Source organism: Crassostrea angulata, chromosome 5 (assembly GCF_025612915.1).
Source record: "Crassostrea angulata isolate pt1a10 chromosome 5, ASM2561291v2, whole genome shotgun sequence".
NCBI classification, from domain to species: domain Eukaryota; kingdom Metazoa; phylum Mollusca; class Bivalvia; order Ostreida; family Ostreidae; genus Magallana; species Magallana angulata.
Window position 1 is genome coordinate 21,872,253 of NC_069115.1, and position 19,563 is coordinate 21,891,815.

A 19,563-nucleotide genomic window follows, 5' to 3' on the forward strand; every position below is an offset into this window, starting at 1 on the left:
TTTCCCCCATCCCCCTTTATTGTATTTAAAAAAAATCTAATTCATATAATGTTGAAATTAACAACAGGTGAATAAGGTTTGGAATAGGATATATATTCTTTAAAAAGTTTTTGACATTGAAATTTTTTTTATATGAAAACAGTGTCTGAATTGGAAATCAAATTGTAACGCGATGTCAGGTAATCAGCAGCTAACAATGTATTTTCTACCACTTTCCTTCCAGCCCTCACTACCCCCTAACATCTCACTAACTGCTTTGGGTTTGGGGTCAAAGGTGAGTAACAATCCCCCCCGCCCCCTCTTGTGGTGGCTTCTAACAAATAACATATTACACCATTGTTTTTGGTACTAGCGGCTTATAGTATATGTAGATTGATGTCATGTGCAGTCTGACCGCCAAAAAAACATGCATTTTAATTATAATAGTGTTGTAGATATCGCCTATAAGCCTTTGGTTGGTTTTTTGTTGTTTTTTTTTTTATATGTTTTAGTGCTTTTGTTAATATGTAATCATAGATTTTTTAATTTTTTTTTTGATTATGTGATTTGCAGATTATTATAAATTTTGCTATACGGTATTATATATACACAACTATTTTTGTAAGTTGTAAGTTGCCAGTAGATACTTGCCAATATTTATTTTCTCTAATACATTCAGTATTAATAAATTTTTTTCTGAAATTCATAATGTATGTACCATGCAGTATTTGCTCAAAATTAATATACATGTATTATTGTTTTGTTTGTGCCCTTTTTCTATCATAGAGATAAAAACGTAAACTTAAGGTTAACTATAAGTAAAACCAGCAACTGCAAGTTTTCGAAAAGTCATATAATTTTATACATTATTTTTTTCTAAATTATCAAAAAAGGGGAGGGGTGTTTTGGGCCCCCCTGAAATCTCTCTGGACATGCACATAATATCATGTCAAAAAATTATTTGCAATGGCAGAGAGATAAAATAAACAATTTCATGTACATGTAGATCCTGTTTGAATATACAAGAAGTGATCTCCTTAATCTGAGCTCAATACTTGAACACAGGACTTAAAAACAAGAATCTGTACTTAATTATGATCTGATAAAACTATGACCATCTTTCTAAATATGTATGTTTTTAAATCATCCAATGTACTTTTGACCTTTTTGGAAGACTCTGGTCTTATATAATGAAGTACTTACAAGGTTGATAAGTAATTGTTGAAAATTATATTTTTCCAGGGAACAGTTCTGCCGTAGCATACAAAGACTCCCAGTCTCCACCCCAACATGTTACGTACACCGAAGTATCAGAGGGCGGCCGCTGGAACAGCAATGATCCATACAGCAGTTGGGGGAGTCAAACACAACAGCAATCATTTCACACTTGATCGAGCTTTGGACAATTTTCTTTACTTTTCTTCTCCTTTTTCTTCTCGGAAATCCACAGAAACTCGGCCGCGTCTGTCCGTCATCACCTCTTGGAGTTCACGCTTCCATGAAGTCAGTTCATGTCTTGTGATAATTTTAGTTATAGCTATAGTACATATATATAATTATGTGTGTGTCTTATTATGTCTTCTGTTGTATGTGGAAAGAGAGTGTGTTGTGTGTACGGTATGTGTAAAAGGAAACATAAGCAGGGTGTTGTTTATTAACATACACGTCACTTATATTTTTTGTTTCTTTCTTCGTATTTTTAGTGCAGATCAAAGTGTGCTTTTAAATCGCCCTTGAATGTGCATGATATTGACAAGTACACACACATGTATAAATGAGAAAAAAAGTCAAATATACATCCTTTGTATTGCATATTACATGTATTGTAGTATTTTGTGAAAAAATGCATCAAAATGTAGCATCTTTTTTTTTTAATACAATGTATATTGTAGCCCAGATAACTCATTTTGGTTTGATATTTGATTAATAAAGAGGAATTTTTTTTACTTTTTTCCAAATTGACAATTGAAAAGTAGTACATATACTAACTTTATTCTTATTCAAAAACATTACATTTTTTTGGTTGGGCCTTTCAATTGTTAATGTACTTCGCAAGATCTTTCATTTGACTGTCAGAAGTATGGTACTGGTAACTGTACTTTTACTTGAGTTTGTTTTGTATTTATTAAAAAGGTTGCCAACAAACAATAAGAGGTGTATAATATTATACTGTATACAGGGTTATTTTCGCCCTGTGTAATTTTCGTCCTTCTACACTTGCAAACAGTTTTGACTTGTCTTGAATTCGCCCAGACACAGTTGTCATTTTAGAGCGACATTTTGAGACAGTGTAAATTGTCCAGTCTTAGTTTTGCCCGCTGACAACGAGGGTTGAAAGGGGCGAAAATAAAACAGAGGCGAATATTTCCCTGTATGCAATATTAATGAATAAGAATACAACACAAATTGAGTATGATGTAAATGTTTAATAAACAGTATTGCATAATAATTTAAGGAGATAGATAAAAGGACAAAGGTATGTATTTTAATTACATACATGAATCAAAACCAAGAGATATGTTATGTTTTACTGTTTGTGTATTATATCTGTAAACATTTGAGTCATCCACGTATAATACCTTGATTACCAAATGTCTCATCAGTTAGCTTTTGAAGCTTTTTTATATACATATTTGTACGTCGTTGCGATCTTTGTTATAGCCCAGGAAATACCTCTGTTTAAAGGATCAGAAATACATGGGTACCATACTCAAAGTTTTTATCCTTTTTTTTTAAATTATAGAAATTACTTCATTTTTCGATTGCATTTGACCAAACTCTCTTTTAAAAATGCAGTGACTTCATGAAATAGTTCTCCGTTTCTCACGAAAGTATTAATTCCCTTTTCATACTTTTTAGATTTATGTATCTGAAATTTTTTCAATTTGTGAAATAACCTTGTTTAAAAAAAAAAGAGAATAGATTCTGTCATAAATGATTTTTTTTAGCCCTTTGGTTTTAATTGTCAGGGATATACATTCCAACAAGTGTTCATTGATTTTAGACGGCTCCTGTGTATTATGTAAATTTACCTCATTTAAATCTTTTCCAGTGCTATCACTCGTGTGTATTCTCACATTGTTTGAATTTTGTTTTTTGATAGATATCAGCATTTTCAATATGCTATAGAAATATACAAAGTTTTTTTTTTCTTCCTGATTTTTTTCTTGATTTATGACATTTTTCAATTGGTGTAAGTTAAAACCTTTAAAGCTCATTGTACCGATAGTTGTCATTTAGTTTTTTAAAAAAGTGTAGAGAATGGATATTTTAGTTTCTGGTCATTTTGTTACATTAAACATAGTACAATTCAGTTAACTGCATGTAGCAAATTGATATTAGTTTGAGGAGATGTTGAATTAATCAGGCATCCCTTTCAGTAACTTGTACGTACATGTACGTATGTATAGGACACGCTTTTATGAACTGTGTAATGATTTTGTATGTTAAACACATGACAGCCCTGTAGCATTGATTTTGAACGGTTGATATATAGAAGGGACCAACTATACCAATATTTTGCCCTTAAACAAAATTTTTTTTCTCAAGATTTTATAGTCTGCCAAAAATCAAAAAGATGTTGAAAAGCAGGAGGTGCTAGCTCCCTCTTATCCATCCATCCACCCACCCATTTTGAGTTCCCTTATGGAGTCAAAAAATGTATCTATGGAAATTGAAACCATTTATGGACATTTTAGTAAAATTTATATCAGTACACCTTTTTTTATCAGTGTACAAATTCACACTGTGCTTGTTTTGTAATTTACAATAACATCAAATTCAACTGTGCAATTTGGGTGTTTTCAGAATTCTGTGTTCAAATCGGTGTCACAGCTTACTACATATGACATAAAGGTATCAACGTCTGCTTCAATTACAATACACTAAACTTTGGATAACCAGCTCACAATGTGTTATTGTTTGTTTTGTAAGAAGATGTGCTATAATATATCTCTCTCTTAATTTGTCTCTATTCACTCTGGGCATATTTTGGGGGCCACTAGTATATGGCCTGTGAATTTGTATGGATCATGCAGTGAATCGGCTTGTTTGACACGAATCATTTTTTTCTTTCTTTCTTTCTTGTTTTCAATTGTGTGAAAACACTATGTAGCTATTTATGATTGACATATTCTATAATATTAAACGTGATCATATTTAAGTTTTGTATTATATGATATGGAATAAAACTGATTTTTATTTATGGTTGAAATGTTTTGTATTCTTTTAACAATTAGTACTTTATTCGGACATGTTCTTTGTGTTGCATTTACATATTTATAATTATATATCATATAGCAGTCTGGTCCTCAGTTGGATAGTTGTGTTAGGTGTGTAATACAACCTATTGGTCACATAGAGACAGAGGGACAACTCTTTTACACAGTTTTTGATATTGTATTTCATTATTGTAAATAAATAAATTGGTTTTTTTTTTTTGGGGGGGGGGATGAGTAAAACTTGGTTATAATAGCTAACACACTTATAATGAATTGACACTTACAGTGAAGTGATTTCATTCTCTGTGACTTTATTACGTGTTGTAAACTTGACAGATATATCGAACTACGCTTATAACAAAGTAAAATTGGCCATCCCTATAGCTAGGGTTTCGTTATACAATGTAAGTGTGTTTTACTGTATAATTGAAAATTAAAAGAAATCTGGTTAAAAATAACAAGAGACCCACCTGAGTGCCATAGCCCATACCCATGCCTTCGAGGAATCTCTAGTAAAAATATATATATTTTAGCCTTTGAATAATAATTATTTCCTATATCTGTATACATGTTTGTTAGTTCAGTATAGTCTTTAAACAATTGGCCATGACCACCCAGTACTCTTAGATTTGTTCTGGGTCATAGTTTTAGCTGATCGCCAGTATTTTATAACGTGTTAATAGAAAGGTTGTTCTGTGGATTAGCTTTTATGAACAGAAAAAAACCAATGCTCTAAAATTTGTTGAGGAAAATGCATTCGTGGGTAATTATGGTACCAGCGATATTGAGGAAAACTAAATTTACACCTCAAATAGTCTAATGGTTTCTTGTTTTACTAGATAAAGGGCAAGAATACCATGACCACTAGAAATTTAACTCTGCTGAAAGTATACATGTATTTTAATACTAGTATATTTAAACCCACTTTGTGTGATTTCCTATGTTTCTTTAGGAAATTGATTGCAATTCATGTTGGCTATGTAGAATCTGACAGGACTGAAATCTACAAGATCCAGTTCAAACCAGTTTATTGATCTGGTAAAAATCTTTAGCAACCGAAGAAAAATCGCGGACTGCACGAAATAATCATGATGATATCAGATTCAGAGTCACATAGAAGATTGCACTACAAGGCTGTTCGTTTTATCAAACGTACTGATGTACGTTAACAATAATTAAGTAGATTTTACTTAACTATTTATGATCATTTATTTGTTAAAGAAAGAATGATTTAAAATATAAACAATGAAATGCTTTTTTTTGATGATCCATGCGGGTTATAAATGATAGCTATATATACTGTAGATTGGCAAAAAATCACAATGGTTTTAATTTCACTATGTTGAACTTCGCGATTAATTGTTTTTCCGCTTAATTACCCATCGTTAATATTAACATAAGTTTTTTTAAAACGTGTCAATGCTTATATTTTCATAAACTGGTTTTTTTTTTTAGCGTGAAATTAAAAATTTCACTATTTGACTTTTTGAGAAATTATGAAAGAAAGTGGGCGCTCAAGATAGTAAGTTTGCAGGATTCATTGACACGAATCAACTGGGATTTAAATGTCTATAACCTCAAGGCGCTACAGGCTTGTACAAAAATTGATTACTAAAATATTGGAAGGTGTTACTTTTCTGGAATCACGACTATTTTAAAAATTTTGAAACTATTTTTGAACATGATGATTAGGGATAAATCGATAAATAGTTAGTTTATTAGTGTATATTACATTAATATACTAGTATAGGAACAGAATATAATATGAATTTAGCAGAAATCAAAACGACATGTTGAAACAACAATTTTATATCAACAAAATAATTAAACCTCGTTGAACATCAACATTTTACTGAGATTCCTCTCCAGAATCAGTCTCCAATACAATATCGGCCGCGTCGCATAGAGATGGCGTGTACATGTCAGGGGTTGCCGTGTAGTTTTGGTGTCGAGCAAAGGAAAGGTACCATATGACAGAGCAGATATGGGCACAACAACCGACTGTTCTAGATCCTCCTTTACACTCACAGAACCATCCTGTCACATCCTCCCTGCTGAACTCAATCCATATATTATAAAGTTTTCTAGAGGTATGTCTAGACTGTATTCTGGCATGCAATAACCCAGCTTCCTCGCAGGATACATCAATTTTATAGTCCCCGTCTCCAAGATGTTCGTCAGTATACTTTTTCGCTTGTTTGAGCTGATAGACCCCAAATGTTAGAAGACGCAATCGGTCTTCAGTATAAATAGGAAAATCTGATAAAGCATCTTTGGATTCAATAGTGAGCCAGTTTTTTGATTTTTCTCGGAATTTTAACTTTGGATTTTTATTTATCCTATCCTGAAGGAAATTTATTTTGGGTAATGCTGCGATTCTCATTTGTCGTGCAATGTCATCATCATCTTGATTATCTTTTTTTAAAGGAGGTCTATATTTGTTGATTATTGCACAAATAATTCGAACAAAGTCTCTGATATGTGGAATTTGACTGTTGCAAACAACATTGTCTAAAAACTTCCATTTTTTGATCCGGCCATTGGCAGCCTCAACCACCCAACGCACTTTGGTGACAAAACGTGTCATATTTGCTTCGTTTGTACTATGCTGTTTAACAGACTTTTGAAGAAATGCAGGCATGTGTGTTTTAAAACCCAGTTCATTTAAGAAGGGAATAGCATCTCTGAAACCGCGATCTACTATCAAAACATCGTCATCTTTGAGGAATTCCATGATGTTACCAGAATTTGACGTGATTATATGCTTGATAATGGAGGCATCGTTATTTTTGCCATTAGATAGGTAGGGGCCCATGACATCAACTATATAGCCATCAGTAGAGGTTATAACAAACGGTTTTACAAGGGGTCTGTTCTTATGCATGGAGTATGATAGCCTTTGAAAACGATATGCTGAGCTTTTCTGAATGAACACGTATGTACCATCCATAACAAGGATAACTGTGTCAGATATTGGATCACTAAAAAACTGTTTTGCAATGTCCGTCGTGTGGTCATTCACAATTGTGTCACGTGACAAATGACTGAACCCCAAGAGTAAAGGAACAAAGTCACGTACTAGTGCTGTCCGCGTCTGTTGAATTATATGCGCTACTTGTCGACGACTGCTAAACCCAAAAAGAGTGGCAATAAGGGCGTTAGACAATCCACATTTCATTTTAAACAGGAAAATGCCAATTGCGTTTCTTATTGTTCTTTCTTTTGTGTTACGCATAGATGTGACATGTTGATTGAGGTCGATAAATTGATCTATTGACACTCCTAACAAGGTTTTGTAATCTTCATCAGATAGCAAGTGGTCATCAAATGACATTCGGCGACTCTGAGATGTAGATGCAACTCTTCTTAAATCATTAAATAACGACACGATTTCATCAGAGTTTAAAGCAGTGGACTTTTTTCTGAACATTGATGTATGAACATGTGTTGATGGTTTAATGAAATTGCCGGTTAGATGGAGAGGGCAGCATCGGGCACCAAGTGGTACAAGAATACCAAAATTAATAAAGATGTCCATTCTTGCTTCTCTGGGAATGCATTTCAGGGAGCCCGTTTTTCTACAAATAATGCAGCTTTTATTACACTTTCCAGCTGTCACAATTGGCAAACTGATGCTATTTTCATTTGGACTACCCTGTATTGGTATTCGAGATATATTCTTAGACAAAGTATTTTTGATTGAAAGTCTACATGAGTCACATATGGTGCTTACATTTGTAGTTTCAATACCTCTCGTCCGAAGAACCTTTGCAATGTTAACACTAACTGGCCGCTTTCTTTTTCCTTTAAGTTGTCTTTTACAAACACAACACCCATACTTTTCCGGTGAAACCATTGTTTACATGTATACGTGTCAGAAAACAAAGAGGTAAACGCCTTTAAATTCGGAAACAAGACAATCATTTAGAAGTTGTGTTAAACTTTCGAAAACGGTATACCATAGCTAAAAAGGCCAATGAAGTATTTTCAAAAACCTAATTGTAAATGTAATTAAAAAATAGAAGAAAAAATATTGGTAAAAGAAAATACCAGCAGGATTCGAACCCAAAACACCAAAAGGCCGAGTTTCATAAAGCCTACACGAATCCACTGTGCCATGGGGGACTTCATAAAGTAGTGATATAAAGAATTATTTAACAAGAAATTTTCATATCTCATAACTTAGTTTATTTTCATCCTAAAAATATATTCAAAAAGTACATATTTGGTCATTTCTGGGTCATCTCTCCATCTATTTTTAACAAGCAACACATTCTATGTTGAAATATATAACCTTTACACGTTTTAAATTTGTGGAGAGAAGACCCAGAAACAATAAAATCATTTAAAAATAGCTGTAAAGAAGTAGGATTTTGCGTAAATCGCCTCGTGTTGCTATATTCAGACCCATGTTTTGATAAAACTAACTGCATTTCAAACATTTGTTATCAATTTCCTTACCGTAAAGGAACCAAATAACGATTATAGTTTAATAAATGGGCAAAAATAATCAATGAAATTTTACTCTTCCTATGTGCCCAGGTTCCTGCCGAATTTACATCTAATGCGCCCACTTTCTTTTAGCACCGTGGAATTAAAACGACTAACAGTATAACATTTAGAATTTAAATTTAACATCTAAAATTATATGTATGTACTTACATAGGAATTCCATATATACATGCATATGTGACTATTATCATGATTATTACATCTGAATTGGATATCTGAATATCTAAGATCAGCTTGTGCAAGTCCATGGAGTTCAATTCATGCACTCAATGTAGGTTAAGTTTTAATCTCTTGGCAAAGTCAACATCAAAAGAACACCATTGAATGGTGGTAACATTTTTAATTATAGTTATTTGAATTATTTGCTAAACGATGCATATGAAAACAGTTCTATAGAGCAAAAGAAATGCTTATTTTTATAAATGGACAAATTGAAATAATATGTTTGTTTACATATCCTGATGTAAACTCACAGTTTGTCTACATGTTATATTGGATTTTCTTCACTTTACCTGTTTTCCATTCACCCACAAAGAGGTTGTCTCTTGTGTCCACACATAAACCCCATGGATACTGTAATTGACAGTTGTCAATGTAGCGGAGGAACTGTCCGTCCTGATCCAGGATGTGGATACGGTGGTTGTAAAGGTCTGCTGTCAGGATCCGACCCTGGCTGTCTGTAGTGATGCCGGCTGGACTGAATAGTTCCTTGGTAGTAGAGGGAAGACCGGTGTATGTAAATTGGAGTTTCCCGGCCTTATTGACCACCAATACTGCATCAGCTCCACTGTCAGCTACACAGATATCTAGATTCCTGTTCTCATTGATGTATTTAGTGTAATTATAATCAGATGAATAGAGAGGTTGTCCTTTGTCATTGTATTGAATTGTTTGTTTCTCTGTGGAGCCAGAGTAACGCACAACTTTTGCTTGTTTCTTATCATCAGTGATCATGACAACCAGGAGGTCACCACAGGAGGTACTACAGACATTGAGAGGACACCACCCCCGTAGTCTGATCTCTGTCTGTATCTGTGTATTCTTCACTATGTTCACGGTTCTATCACTGGGATCAGTATAAACTAGTTCACCACTATGTATTACTGCTAAGTCATCTGGCACTTTCCCTGACTTGGTTTGGATGGACTTCACTAGTTTACCGTGGAGGTTGTAGAGTCTCATCATGTTGTCCACGCCTCTCATCCAAACTTCATTATCACTCAGACAGGACACACTGCATAATTTATTAACTTCTCCATACTCTGTGTTTATATCTGTGATGATCCGTGGTACTTCAATGAGCGGTCTGTCCGGGGGAGAGGACACAGAACCAGGAGAATCCATTGTGTAGCCATGTTCTTCTGTTTTAATAGATAATGCTGACAGAGAACCAATCTGCTGATAAATCTGTTCTTTGTTTATTTTCTGAGGAGTGAATCTTGGTAGAGAAATTGTGAGTTTAGGAGGCAATTTTCTGAATTGAGAGTTTCTGGATTTGTATGCAAATACATGGCTGACATCACCTGAGTTTAGGAGCTTCTTTAGATCAGCAATGCACTGTGTTATTTCAGAAATACTTTGTTTGATTTCTTTTTCATGCTTATTTAAGACAACCAGGTGTTTAGAATCTATTTCAACCACGTCAGATTTCAGTTTTCTGATAGCAATGTCTATTTCTCTCTGCAGTTCTTCTCTATGTTTGTCAATAGTTGTTGTTAATTTCTCGGAGTTTTCCTTAAGATCCGCTTTCTGAACCGGGATGTTAGATGCAATCTCTTGATATTTAGGATAAATGGTGTTTTCCAATTCTTGCAAATCTCTTTGTAAGGCTTCTTTCTTAGTATCTAGCATTTTCAAAATGCCAGCTTGTTCATGTCCTAGATGTTCACGAGAAGAAACACACTCCACACAAATAGGAATGCCACAGTGTTCGCAGTAAAGTTCACATAATTGCGTGGAATGTTTGGAACATTTAGGATTAGGTCCCCGCTTTTTAAATGACACCACTTTGTGTTCTTTGGATTCATCTAAGAGATGTTTTCCAACGCAAGCTACACACAGATGTATGTGACAAATGTCACAGTACATAGGGGGGCCCGGGCTCTCACAGAGATGACACCGTAACACATCCTGGGCCCAAGTGCGTGGGAGCATGGTCAGACACTGATGGATTTTAAGAGAATCCTGAAATACATTTTTGAAAAACCAATTACATGTAGCTTGCCACTCTCTTATCAATCGAAGAAAGTTTTATTTCCATATATTGCATACTCGTTGGAACTGGGGGGACGGGGGGGGGGGGCTAGCTTCAAGGTTTTTTTATTTGCTTGTCAAGATTTCTAAAAAGTCTAGCCCCCACCCCCACTTTGAATTTGTTTACGACGCCACAGTTTTGTGCGTCGTAGTTCATGTTCTGTATTTTGACCGAGATAAAAATTTTGAAGGATCTTTTATTCTATAGCTCGATTCCTACTTAAGTATCTTTAACAGAAGTATGTATAGTTATTAACCGAAAACCAACAGAAATGTAAGCTAGGACAGAGTATTGTTACTAATAAATGATAAAAAACTACAGGTACAAACCTCCAAATTCCAACATAGCGAGTCAGGTATTTTACTTCCTGGTCTACGTCCACCTGGCTGTGTTATCGATATCATCATGTGATTTATTTATTTCCAACAGCGGTGGATTTAAAGGGGTGTCAATATTCAAATCATGAAAGGCGTACTCAGATGATGGAGTGGGGGGGGGGGGGGTCTACATGCACGTCAATACCAACACATTTTTTTTTATGTCGTTTCAAACTGTTTTCATTAATGTGCACATATATATTTAAAGCGCTGCTTGGTCCAATATTTATATCAATTTTTGTGTACGCTTTTAACCGATGGTTATGCTTTAGTATGTGTTTAAAAACATAATTTGCTGTAGTTTTCTCAGTTATTCAAAGTAGTCCATCCATATCTATCATATTTTTATCTAATAGATTGCAAGTTTGATCCCTTAAATTTTAGTGTGATTATATTAGGTTTATTGAATAATACAGATTCACTTTTGAAATTTTGAATATTAACAAATTTATCACATCTTGAAATTAACATTGAAGTCTATGGGAAAATGCAATTTCAAATATTATCTTTTTAGTACAAGTAATTTTCTCACAAATCTATTCTCTAAAAAAAGTTGCAAAAGCTTTCCCTTTCTTTGAAAATGCTAGAAAAATTCATAATTTACTGTACATATTTTGAGAAATGTTTTTACCCAGACTTTAAGGTGGGTCGCGGGTTTGCTTTCGTCATCAAATTTTGTACTCAATTTAGACAACTTGAGAGGCTGTTTTGTGTACATTTGTTTATGATGTCATAACGGAGACTTCTCAAAGTTTCCCGCTTTACATTTTCTAACGTCAAATGCTCTTAGTAATAATATAGTTATTCGATTTAGGTCTATAGTGTAAATACTGTAGCAGTAATCCATACCACGTCTTAGTTTTCAACTAAAAATCGTAAGTTAGAAATGCAGATGGGAAGCAATACATCATATTTAAGTAGATTATTATCAAGAATTTGAGCGTTACTTTTTAACTCTATGTGAAACTGTACATAAAAGCTAAGTAATGACAGTCATGTAGTCTCGAACGTTTGAGAGAGAGAGAGAGAGAGAGAGAGAGAGAGAGAGAGAGAGAGAGAGAGAGAGAGAGGAGTGTCTGTAAATTAGTTTGGGTCGGTAATAAAGTTTACAAGCATATCGTAACTATTTTGAACGAAAAAGGGAGAAGCAAAGCCGGGGAATTATATTTTCTAAATTAGTTGCAAAGATTTTGATAACCAAAATAAAAGTCTATATCTTACGAATATCATCTGTTTTCTAGAATTAAGACTATTTGCATATATGAACATTAACAAGACATTTCGACAAACGAAAGTGAAAATGGGGAACCCACTTAAAAAGTTGTACCACCCTTTCCTCTAAATTTTATATATAAAAAATATTATGCTCTGCATTCTCTGATTTAGAATAAGAGAGCAAAAGTGGGCTTTTAATACCTATAATAGCAACTAACAAATCTTTATAATTTAAAAAAAAGGAATGTTTTTATAATACAAAAGCAAAATTAGGATTTTTTTTTACAGGCCAATGCTAACCGGGGGTACACGGGAGGCCTTATAACTTCGAATTCATAGTAAAGATATGCCTTTTTTTAATCTATTATTTTCATACTCCAAAATTGCTTTTTCAGAAATATAACTACTAGTTTTAGCTTTAGAGGTCTAAATTTGATTTTTAAGTGATTGTTATATCACTTAATAAGCGGAACGGGTTAAAAATGAATGGCGTCGTACTCACGACGTCAAATACGGGAAACACGGCAATTTTCGGTAAAATTATCAAAAATAAAGATAAAATAGCAAAAAATCTAGCGAGAACACATATAATTTTTTTTACATTAATTTATTTGAAATCATTTTTTCTTTAAGCACAGAAACAGTTGATAAATTTGTCTAAATTGGTTAAAAGTTACATGCAATTTTTCAAAATAACCTAATCTCAACAAATGTTCATTTTCCTATGTAATCATTAGAAAAGCGTCAAAACTGCACCATCAACAATACCAAGTTCAAGGCAGTATTGCATAAAAATGGCAGAGACAAATTTGATGAATATTTTATATAATGAACTGTAAATACTACAGAACGATTTAAGAAATTTTCAGGGTATGTTTTCTCGTGAGATTTTTTATGGGGTAAACCAACCTTAAAAGGGCAGACAACTCTATAAAAGTTTCAACTGAAAAAAGTTCATTTAATTGACTACATACATACTCCTGAGTTTGGTTTATGTCAGCCTCATAATTATTAAAAAAGGTATATTTTATGTACTTAGATCAATTAAAATTGTTTAATCACTTCAGTTATGGATAGACAACCTGAAAGCCACACGACAACCACTGATCTACCCAAGTAAATGTGTTCGGATATTTTTCTTTATGGTTGCTAAATCTGATAAATTCCTGAAGAAAACTTCACGAGACTTGCTTCAAAACGAGTCTGAGAACTGTGCAATTCCTGTGAAATTATGAATGTTCGAATAAGATTCTCAAAGTAGGTAAGTATTGGCCATTTTAATGTCATAAATTGCTATGATGTATGTTGAAGTGTCTGAACATAAAAATATAAAAGCAAACGATTTGTTTTAACATCTACCGGTAATTAATTATAATGCATATATGACAATCAGAACACCGCTACTGTTCCTGTTTAACCGCTCTACATGTGGTTACCGAATAAAACTCTAGGCTGGTAATAAAATCAAAGATGTTATGCTTACATCTACCAAGTATTAGTTCCTCTATTTCTTACGGAAACTTGTAGTTAATTCATAGCTCTATAGAAACAGCCAGACTGAAATCTACACGCCCAATCTATCGATTGGTCAAAATCTACAGCGGGTGAGACTGACAAGATACTGACAGGACTGAAATTGACATGTCCTTCTTATCGACTGGTAGAAACCTACAGCGACCTAAGAAAAATCACAGACTGCACGAAATAATCATGATGATGTCAATTATGATGATGTCAGACTGAAAGTTTCACAGTAAAGCTAGACGATTAGGCTGTTTCTCTCAGCAATCGAACTTATGTATGTGAACAGTAATTTAGTGAATTTTACTAACTTTTCATATTCAATTTATTAATTAGTTTAAAGAAAAATGTTAACATTAACATTTATGAAGGTAGCGATCATTGCAGAAAAGTTTATATATATGTATTTTTTCACATTGCAAATTCAACAGTGCAATTTGGATATGTTTCAGGAATTCTGTGCTAAAAATTGGTGTCACAGCTTACTACATATGACATAAAGGTCTGCATTGAATCGTATTAACGTCTGCTTCAATTACACTAAACTTTGGATAACCAGCCCACAATGTGTTTTTTGTTGGTTTTGTAAGAAGATGTGCTGTGTTTTATATATATATATATATATATATATATATATATATATATATATATATATATATATATATATATATATATATATATATATATATATATATATATATATATATCTTAATTTGTCTCTATTCACTCTGGGCATATTTTGGGGGCCACTAGTATATGACCTGTGAATTTGTATGGATCATGCAGTGGATCGGCTTGTTTGACACGAATCATTTTTTTTCTTTTTTCTTTCCTTCTCGTTTTCAATTGTCTGAAAACACCATGTAGCTATTTATGATTGACCTATTCTATAATATTAAACGTGATCATATTTAAGTTTTGTATTATATGATATGGAATAAACTGATTTTTATTTATGGTTGAAATGTTTTGTATTCTTTTAACAATTAGTTCTATATTCGGACATGTCCTTTGAAAAAGAGTTGTCCCCCCCCCCCCCCCAAAAAAAAAATTATATTTATTTACAATAATGAAATACCGTATCAAAAACTGTGTAAAAGAGTTGTTATTATGTCTCTATACATATATAATTATAAATATGTAAATGAATATATATCATATAGCAGTCTGGTCCTCAGTTGGATAGTTGTGTTAGGTGTGTTATGCAACCTAATGGTCACAGAGACATAATAACAACTCTTTTACACAGTTTTTGATATTTCATTATTGTAAATAAATATATTTTTTTTGGGGGGGGGGCAACTCTTTAACACAATTTTTGATATTGTATTTCGTTATTGTAAATATAATTTTTTTCATTGGGGGGGGGGGGGGTAGAGTAAAACACGGTAATAATGAACATGCTTATAATGAATTGACGTTTACAGCGAAGTGATTTTCATTCCCTGTGGCTTAATTACATGTTGTAGGCTTGACGAATATAACTAATTACGCTTATAACAAAGTAAAACTGTCCGTCCCTGGGACTTCGTTATCAGTGTGTGTTTACTTTATTATTGAAAATTAAAGTAAATCCAGTTAAAAAAAACAAGAGGTCCACGGATGTTAAGTCACCGGAGTACAATAGCCCATACACATGCCTTCGAGGAATCTCTAGTGAAGAAAAATATATATTTTAATTTTTGAATAATAATTATTCCCTATATCTGTATTAACATGTCAGTATAGTCTAAACAAAATGGTCAAGACCACAAAGTACTGTTAGATTTTTCTGGTTCTTAGTTTTAGATGATTGCCAGTATTTTATAACATGTTAAAGAAAGGTTATTCTGTGGATTAGCTTTTATGAAGAGAAAAAAAACCCAATGCTTTAAAATATGTTGAGAAAACACTACTGAATTCAAAATCCACTGATATTCCCAAAAATTGACTGACATTGTCTGACATCCACTGTACATTGACTGTACCTCACTGTACATTTCACTGACTTCCACTGTACCCCTCTGTACCCCACTGTACATTTCTACTGAACAACACTGTATCCCACTGTACACCACTGTACAGTCCTACTGACTTCCAATGTACCCCACTGTACACCACTGTACAGGGCACTGACTAGCACTGTACGCCACTGTACCGGGCACTGACCATCACTGTACCCCACTGTACTATTAATTTGAAAAAAAAAATCAGATTTTTAAATCTACAGTTTATTTTTTTCTTCTTCAATATTTATTTTAATTATGCTGTATATAGCATTAACATTATGCATAGATACAACTTGACAGAAGAATGCAACAGGTCGTTAAATTTATTTAGTATGTTTTATTTATGAACGTCTATTGTTATTGAACGTTACGATCACAAAATTATGATAATGTCCCTAGCTGTCAGGTGAAAGTTCTGAATTTTACATGTTGAATCTGATTATCAAAAAAGTGCATGTCAATATGTTTATTGTGCCAGTCATTGGAAAATAACCCCCCCCCCCCCCCAACCAGCAAGGTACATTATCATTCCTTATTGATGGTATACGACATGCCTCTTTTAAATGATCGGGTTGTTATTTCTCTGTGTCTCATGAGCTGTCTTTAACCCACTGAAAAACAGTCAATTAAACACTGAATCCACAAAATACATTCATGCTCATGTCCATGAATCATGACTGCACGCTTGACTACTCTGGTACATTTCGAAGAAAGCATGCGAGTTTCTAGCTCATATGTTGATCTCTTTTGATTAAAATATTTAGAAATACATTGCAAATGATGGGTTTTAATTTTACAAAATAACATATATATACTGCAGAATGCATTTTAAATTTTAAACAGAGAGAGAGAGAGAGAGAGAGAGAGAGAGAGAGAGATTACATGTACATGTATATAAATTTCTGACTGTATTGTATTGGTATCATATGTAGTCATAGAAAAGTTCATAAAATCTATGCTGGAACTGGCGGTTGTGATGCCGTAAGGGGATTTTAACGTAATTATTTCTCTCTGACTCCGGGCCTCAATATTTAGCACTAGAAAATTCATGAGAGAGAGAGAGAGAGAGAGAGAGAGAGAGACAGAGACAGAGAGAGAGAGAAAGGGAGAGAGAGATTTATCAGAAATTGATTGGGGTAAAAAAATTGATTGTCTATTAATCTGCTTCTTTTACATACTGATTATATTTCTTAAGTCTCAAGTTTTTCTCTGCCAACTAACTCCTGGGTTTAAAAAAAATCTGCAAACTTTAAGTCGAAAAAAATAAAATGTAGTACGGATAATACACCTCCATTTTTTCTTCATCCACTTGCAAATTGATACCCCTTGCAGTACTGTGCTATGTCGAAACGATTCATGTTTTTTTTAATCAAAAGTGAAAATTCAGAGTGTATTTCCCCGATGTTTTCATCTGTTTACACCTAGGCTACAACACATATACACAGGTGGTCAGTTTTCACACCTTGACGCAGTCAGCCGGTCGTGTGTTTAGTCTGCGCCTTTTTCTGTTAGTTCTGAGTTTTCTGTTGGTCTCAGACAGACAAGATTTTTATCGGTAGACATACACACAGAAGGAGACAGTACATCGTCGATATAAAAAATTACTTTTTAGCGTTGACTTTCATTCATTAAGAATTTTTAAGACAATCATTCAATAACGAACATTAAATCATTTGAATCCATGGACATTATCCCGTTACTAGAAATAATTTTTTTATGCCAACATGTACATTTAGTCGCTGTCAACATTACTATACATGTTACCGGTGGTACTTTATTCAAATACTAAAATATTTGTATGTTAGCATGGAGAGAGAGAGAGGGGGAGAGAGAGAATAAAGAAGATAGAAATTAACTTGTTTGCTATGATACAATATACCAATATACTGGTTTCAGTAAATGAAGATAAAAAAACGAAAAATCATTTTAAAGGCCGAACATTTTTACCGGGTGGTAAATCTCAGGTGAGGGCGGGGCTTAATTTCTAGAGATGTGAAAGCCTCCGGGCTGGAAGTCTACCCGCATGCGGTCGTGACCGCTGTTAATCACTATACACAGGAAGCAAATATTACACAAGATAAAAATGATTAGCCAGAATTGGTCTTTGTTTGAATATCTTACTGTTCTAAAGACAACACGAAGCTATTTTATACGGAAATGTTACGTGTCGTTCGGATTTTCTCAAAGTGTGTAAAGCAAAATTCAGTAAACTACATGTGTACATGTAATTCTGTCCCCAAAAATTTAACTCGGTACATTGTGTTTAGCACTTGACATTGTTTAAGACGTTAATTTTAACAAATATAGTTGTGTAAGAAAACCATACGATCAGTTAAAATGTTGAATATAAAGGCAGCCATTATACGATGACAACTAATGGGGTTCGTTCTCAATGGAGTGCGTTTTCGTTCAACAAGTTCTAATTGTCTGTATAACCAGTAAATACAGCTTTAATGGCTCATAAGTTTGTTTTAAAAAGAAAATTTTATACGCATGATTTGGGCTGCATGCTCATTCATCTTCGTGGAATTTATTATGTCACAAACATTCAACATGATTCAAATATAAATTGCGTATTATCAATAACTGAATAATAAAAACATTTTTCCGAGATATCTCAACATAAGAAACGCAATAATCATCACGATGATTTACCATGCGATTTTAAACCTGGGTTGAATTTTTGAAAAAATCTGGAATATACTATCATTAATTAGAAAGTTTAAAAAATACAATTTTGTTTGGTTCCGGTGATGACTGGACATGCCGGATAAATCATTGATACCTTTGCTGCACATCTACATGTTTAGGTTTATCATATAGCAAATATTGGTTACTCAATCACTTTCCATTATTGAGTCTTGCACAGACAAAATCAGAAAAGATTCTGAAAATATCTGAGATACATCAGTAGAAAAAAGCAATACTCATGTATTTAACATTACAATAATGTGCTGAAATTTAAGAAAAAAGTCTGGACAATTCTATCAAAAATTATAAAAAGTAAAAAGTACAATTTTGCTTGCTTCTGGTTACGACCAGAACTGACAGACAAGTTATTGATACGTATTCTGCACATACATGTATTCATGAAAAGGTCTATCATAAAGCAAAGATTGATTGCTCAATCACTTACTGTTTTTGAGATATCGCGCGTACAAAATCAGAAAAGAAACATATCAAATAGATATCTGAAATATCTCAAATGAGGATAACGTATATTTCATTCGAAAGGATCTAAAATAGATAGAATTTTTCATTAAAAAAGCAAAAACTTTTAAAAGCCGATTTTTGGTGTCACCTTCGCTGACTACTGAAGTGATGGACTAATAACTGATACACTGTATCTATTCTGCACATTAACATGTTAAGGTCTATTTTATAGCAATGATTGGTTGTTCAGTCACTATACTTTATTGAGATCTCGCGCGAAGAAACTCAGAAAATTAACATCTCAATAAGATCTGAAATATCTCAACAGAAGAAATGCACTTTTC

General features: G+C 33.4%; 2 protein-coding genes across 11 annotated transcripts in view; one reads left to right on the forward strand and one right to left on the reverse strand.

Moving 5' to 3' along the window:
* Window positions 1-3,088, forward strand: part of LOC128184162 (palmitoyltransferase ZDHHC9-like) — a 29,092-nt gene extending 26,004 nt beyond the window's left edge. For 6 of the 10 annotated variants that reach the window (XM_052853521.1, XM_052853524.1, XM_052853520.1 and 3 more), the window contains one exon: window positions 1,222-3,088. In XM_052853521.1, the coding sequence (XP_052709481.1) occupies window positions 1,222-1,370 (149 nt within the window). In that variant the 3' untranslated portion in view covers window positions 1,371-3,088. Of the gene's footprint in view, window positions 1-142; window positions 180-223; window positions 275-1,221 lie in introns of all 10 variants that reach the window. The other 4 variants (XM_052853526.1, XM_052853529.1, XM_052853527.1 and 1 more) reach the window with 2 other exon arrangements.
* A 6,075-nt stretch (window positions 3,089-9,163) lies between these two features.
* On the reverse strand, window positions 9,164-11,356 carry LOC128184158 (uncharacterized). The gene is made up of 2 exons (XM_052853515.1): window positions 11,295-11,356; window positions 9,164-10,895 (listed from the first exon to the last, which is right to left on the reverse strand). The coding sequence occupies exon 2, from the start codon at window positions 10,863-10,865 to the stop codon at window positions 9,192-9,194; it is 1,674 nt and encodes a 557-aa protein (XP_052709475.1). The 5' UTR covers window positions 10,866-10,895; window positions 11,295-11,356; the 3' UTR covers window positions 9,164-9,191.
* Between the last annotated feature and the right edge of the window lie 8,207 nt (window positions 11,357-19,563).